The sequence below is a fragment of the Carcharodon carcharias genome, chromosome 21 (assembly GCF_017639515.1).
Source record: "Carcharodon carcharias isolate sCarCar2 chromosome 21, sCarCar2.pri, whole genome shotgun sequence".
Classification (NCBI taxonomy): domain Eukaryota; kingdom Metazoa; phylum Chordata; class Chondrichthyes; order Lamniformes; family Lamnidae; genus Carcharodon; species Carcharodon carcharias.
The window spans coordinates 63,764,037-63,769,740 of NC_054487.1; the positions used below are offsets into that span (position 1 = coordinate 63,764,037).

General features: G+C 41.2%; 1 protein-coding gene across 1 annotated transcript; it reads left to right on the forward strand.

The window, feature by feature from the left end:
• The first annotated feature begins 250 nt into the window (after window positions 1–250).
• myf5 (myogenic factor 5) lies at window positions 251–5,241 on the forward strand. The gene is made up of 3 exons (XM_041216041.1): window positions 251–754; window positions 2,570–2,645; window positions 5,008–5,241. The coding sequence occupies exons 1-3, from the start codon at window positions 251–253 to the stop codon at window positions 5,190–5,192; spliced, it is 765 nt and encodes a 254-aa protein (XP_041071975.1). The 3' UTR covers window positions 5,193–5,241.
• Window positions 5,242–5,704: the final 463 nt, after the last annotated feature.

Consider the following 5,704-nt stretch of genomic DNA (forward strand, 5'->3'; position numbering starts at 1 on the left):
CGACCCAACAAGGGTTAAAGAGATACCCATGGGACGGATCTTGGGTTAATGACATAGGGGGAGGACTGGATGGTAGCCGTGTGACCGACCTCATGGTGTGTATATAAGGAGCTCTTCAGTGTAAACTCAAGGCTCTTTGCTGTGACCCTAGCCGATGTTTGTCTTTGAACTCCACCGGCTAGTTTAATTATAGAGAAAGCTTGTGCGAGTTTTGCGTTTCAGCCAAACCTTTTTCTTTCCCTTATTACGAATGGATATCATGGTCGACTGCCTCTTCTCTCCGTCCGATCTGTTTTATGATAATTCTTGCCTCTCGTCCCCCGGGGAGGCAGACTTTACAGATGATTTTGAACACGGCGCCCTTGTGTTTCGGGAGAATAAACGGGAGTCCCGCGGAACTGATGAAGAGAAACATGTCAGAGCCCCAAGCGGTCACCACCAGGCCGGCCACTGCCTCCTCTGGGCTTGCAAAGCCTGCAAGCGCAAAAGCTCCAGCACCGACAGGAGGAAGGCGGCCACCATGCGGGAGAGGAGGAGGCTTAAGAAAGTGAACCAAGCTTTCGAGACTCTGAAGAGGTGCACCAGCTCCAACCCAAACCAGCGGCTGCCTAAAGTGGAGATTCTGAGAAACGCCATCAGTTACATCGAGAGTCTTCAGGAGTTGCTCAGGGAGCAGGTGGCCAACTATTATAACCTCCCCGACAATGTCAACTCAGAGCCCGGGAGCCCCACATCCAACTGCTCGGACGAAATGGTAAGCAATGGTTTCATTAATCCGTACCCCCTCCTCTAACACACACACACACACACACACATACAATTAATGTGCGTTCCAAAACGCATAGCATAACCTGCCTCTACTAATAAACACATATGTGATAAGAGCTCAGGTCTGGTTCAGAATCATGTCTCTATTTCTCTCAGGCGCCCACTCTTTCCTATGATCGGTTTACCCCGATCGCACTGGCAGGTAACATGCAGGCGTCTGTTTATTACATTGGATCAGTGTGTTTCTTTGTATGACTAATGCAAGTAGGAACATCTGGTTATGGTAACCCATTCATAATTAAAATGCTTGTCCATAAAGTTTTCTTCTGAAAGAAAACCTGATCTCCATGAGTTCGTAAATATCGATTACAAACCTCTTCGCAAAAAAAGCTGTTTCGCCTGATCATCAAAGAGAGCCTGAAGTCTGCAGTTAGTGCCATTTCCCCCATTCTTATAAAGAATTGTGAACGGTGTTTAAGGAAAAGTTGCGCCTTTTCATTCCCTTGTTTCTCTTTGTTCCACACGGTGACCTCTCCGTTAGTACAGGCTGTGGCATTCCAACTCACCGACTCATCTTCACTTGGAGCAATAATGGGTTGCAGTCCTTACAGAACTGAGCTCGATGTTAGACATATCTGAGGGAAGAAGAGGATAATGGCCAAAGGGGTTGATTTTTATCAAACATATTTTAACCTTAAATATTTGTGGACCAGCTAGTGAATCAATCATCAAAACACTTTTAAAATAAACGAAGCATTGGCTTTAAATACAAGGTTGTCCCTTAATGTTTCCCAGAAGCGGATCCAAATAAGCATCAAGCGTCTAACAATAACATTGTTTATTCAGGTACAATATGTCCAGCCTTTCAGTCCGCTGGTCACTGTACTGACTTTCTGTACTTCCCCCCCCCAAAAAAAAATCACATCAATATAGCTCCACTGTGCAACACCCCGACCACACTGATCCTTGTCCACGTTTTAACTATGAGGAGTGACTGGGCGTTCACTTTGTCACAAAGCGGCATGTGGAAAACCACAAGAGTCATCAGAGGACAGCAGGGAGAATCATTCGCAGTTATCGGACATTCTTTTCTATGGCACATTCTCTTCACTAACTTGGGAGAAAGGGAAGACAGAGGAGATGAAGTTAAACAACTTCATTAGCACTCGCTGGAAATTAGGAGAACTGTTCTCTGTAGCTCAGTGTTTGATTTAGAAGGCGTCTGGGTCTCATTATGTGTGACCGACTGCTTCTTCTCGCCACTTCAGTAGAAGTTGCTGCCACACACATTGATCTCTTTGGATGCGGGCATGATGACTTTCCCACCTCTGCACATATTGCTATCCACAGGAGTCGAAAACAGCGGCAAGCTGAAGGCTGTGTTATTTGAAATAACAACCAGAGAAACATTCTTCCAGCACTACGTTTTGACTGTTGGAGCCAAGGCTTTAATATGAATTTAGTATGGGAAAATCTGACCTGGCACAATTAATATAGCTTCCGTTAACTGCATAGACATGCAATTCATTTTCCATGGCTAACACAATGCACATTTCTGTACAGGCATACAGACATACCTCATACTTAATGTGAGAAAACCATGGTGTGGCAAAGAAACCAACTATGTCTAATCAACAGATGGGCTTATTTCCGTCCAGGGGTAATCATTGTTTTACTCATTCAAGTCTCCTGACGTAAACAGTATAAAGTCATTTGTTACAGCGAATCTGTTTAAAGATTTAACAAAAGGTTTGGAGGTTTTTTTAAAATTTTGATTTCCTTGTGGTTCTTTTTTTTGCAGATGGGATGTAACAGCCCAGTCTGGTCTAGGAGGAACATCAGTTTTGACCGCATTTACTGTACGGAATTACAGAATGGTACGTTTTATTGTTCTCATGAAATCATTTTACAGTTCATCACAAATTTACCTTGAAACTGACGAAATTACACCTTGACTCTTAAAGCGCAGCATGTGCAAATGACGAACAACACGAAGCTCTCCAGTTAAGAAGCGAGTTACGGATATTTTAATAGTAGATGGTTTCCTAAACTATTTGCCACCTTGTAGTTTGAACTCCTTCCATTTTAAAGTAGCAACTTTACTACTTTAAACCTATACTCAAGAGTTTGCGGTCATTAGTGCAACATTTCCAAACAATACAGCCGGTACAACTAATTCTCCACTTTTTAAAGCTTGAGATAATGTTGAAGAATACGTTAGAAAGCAGATATTTCTGAAGGGGTCAGGGAATCTGATGTATTTTCATTTGACATTTTTAAAAAAAGGGCACTTTACTCACATTAAACATTTTTGAATAATATACTGATTAAATGTTGTTGGCCTCCGTGTGGGTAAAGGATTATAAATAGGGTAATGGAGTATGAGTAAACAATGATACGTTTATGCAAAATATCGGTTAGCCCACAGTTAGACTAATGGGAGCAGTTTTGGGTGTCCCACTATATAAAGGAAAGGAAAAAGAAAAAAGACGAACAGACTTAGATTTATAAAGATCCTTCTGGGACCTCCGGATGTCCCATAGTGTTCTACCGTCGATGAAACACTTTTGAAGTGTAGTTACTATTATAATGCAGAAAACGTCTCAGCAAACTTGTCCGTAGCAAACGTCCATAAATAGTAATGCAATAATGGTCAGATAATTTGTTTTAATAATGTTGGTTGAAGGATAAACATTAGCCATGCCATCAGGGAGAACTTCCCCGCTCTTTGAAATAGTGTGAGGGAACCTTTTATGTCTACCTAAGACAACAGTTGTGGCTTCAGTTTAATGACCCATCCAGAAGACAGCACTTCTGTCAATGCATTTCATGCTCAGCACTGCACTGGAGCATCAGCTTTGTTTTTTTGTGCCCACGTTGAAGCACAGCCTTATGGCTCTGAGATAAGGGTACTACTACTGGACTACAACTAATATAATAAAAGAGCATTAAAGCCAGGCAGATTAGATTCAGCAGAATGGTGCTGAAAATAAGAAACTCATCATAAGAAGGGAACCTTGTGATATTAGGATCTAAGGGTTAAGAGAAGATTTATAATTTTTTTAGAAAGAAAATTAGGGTATGTTGTTTTCTATGGTTGGGAAGTAAGTGAGGAATGGCCATTAATTTTAAATTATGACTGAGAGTGAGGAAAGAAGTTAGGAGAAATGTTTTTCCAAGCAGCATGGAATGCTTTACTACAGGAATTTGTTGGAATACAAATTATTTTATTTTATTAGGGAAAATTGGATTTAGAGGAGGTTTTGTGACACAGTGGCTAGTGTCCCTGCCTCTGAGCCAGAAGCTCTAGGTTGCAGTCCCACTCCAAGACTTGATGGCCAAAGAAGTTGCGTTCATAATGCAACCAAACAGGTTGAATATCAATTTGTAAATCCTTCCAACATGCCTGTGACTGGTGGTAAAGGCAGTAGAGATTTCTGGTCAGCCACCCACAGAAGGAAATGGCAAACCACTGCAGTACCTTGCCAAGCAGGACCATGGACCAACATATGGAAGTCCATAGTTGCCTATGCCCTCTTAAGGCACGGTACCTGAAGAGGGAGAGAGAAATTAGATACAAATTTGAACCAGAGTACAATTCGGAGCAGTGTGTCCACCATGGCTCATTTGGTAGCATACTTATGTCTGAGTTAGAAGGCTTTGGGTTCAAATCCCACTCCAGAGCATGAGCATGAAACAATCAGGGGTGATGCTGGAGTGCTGTACTGAAGGAGTGCTATAGTGTTAGAGCTGTTATCTTTGGGATGAGATTTTGAATGAAAGCCCCCCTTGTCCTCTCAGGTTAATCCCATGGCAGTATATGGAAGAAGAGCAGGGGGGTAATTCCTGGTGTCCTGGCTAATATTCATTCCCCTATCAATGAAAAAAATAGCTTACCTGTCATTAACACATTGCTGTTTGTGGGAGCTTGCTGTGCTTGAATTGGTTGCCACCAATACAACAATGACTACACTACAAAAGTATTTAATTGGCTGGCAACCTCTTTGACATGAACAATGAAAGACTCTACATAAGTGCAAATCTTTTTATGGAATGAGACAGGAACTGTGGAATTAGGTTTGGAGAGCTCTATGAAAAGTCTTTCAGAAATGATGGGGCATTTACTTCTCCCGTGATGTAAATTTCTATGGCTCTATAGCATACTTATATTACAGTATTTACATATTTGATAATGCTTATGTATCTTATCACAACACAATCCATTTCTTTTTTCTATAGTATGCTCCAATAGCCGAGGCCTTGCTGTTTCCAGTTTGGACTATCTGTCCAACATAGTGGAGCGGATTTCACCATCCCCCGAGCATTGTCCTCTTTCAGGCCAGGATGGAAGGACCATATCCCCACCCACCAGTGATTCCTCACAGCCCACCACTCCCAGCCAGCCTGTTTATCATGTTCTTTAAACCCTCAAACTGCAAGCCTTCGGAATGGACGATCCCACCGCAAAACACAACAACGGCTTCAAAGCTTCAATCATAAGTTGTTCTATAAGTTAGACCACATTCTATTGTATATTTGTAAATAGCATAATATTCATTAGTCAGCAACAAAATAATTGTATTTAAGAATTAAATAAAATACCAAAGACCTTTTATAAATCTCGTCATTTTTGCTTGTGTTCCAATTGTCCAGCTGTACAGAGGAATAACTAGCTTTTAATCATGTTGCATTCTTAATGTATTATCACCTCAAGAACAACGCATTTGCATGAAGAGTCCAGGAACTGATTTCAGTAAGACGATGAGAATTAGGCAGGCATTATACTTGTCATTAGAAACTGATTCCAAACACTATACTTCTTTTGAAGAACTACTTGTGAGGTTTCATGTAACCTATTTTTTGAATTAAACATCTTCCTTTTATTGAGTGAGCCAGCTTCTTACAAGAAGTCTATGTACAAACTTTTTGACTTTAA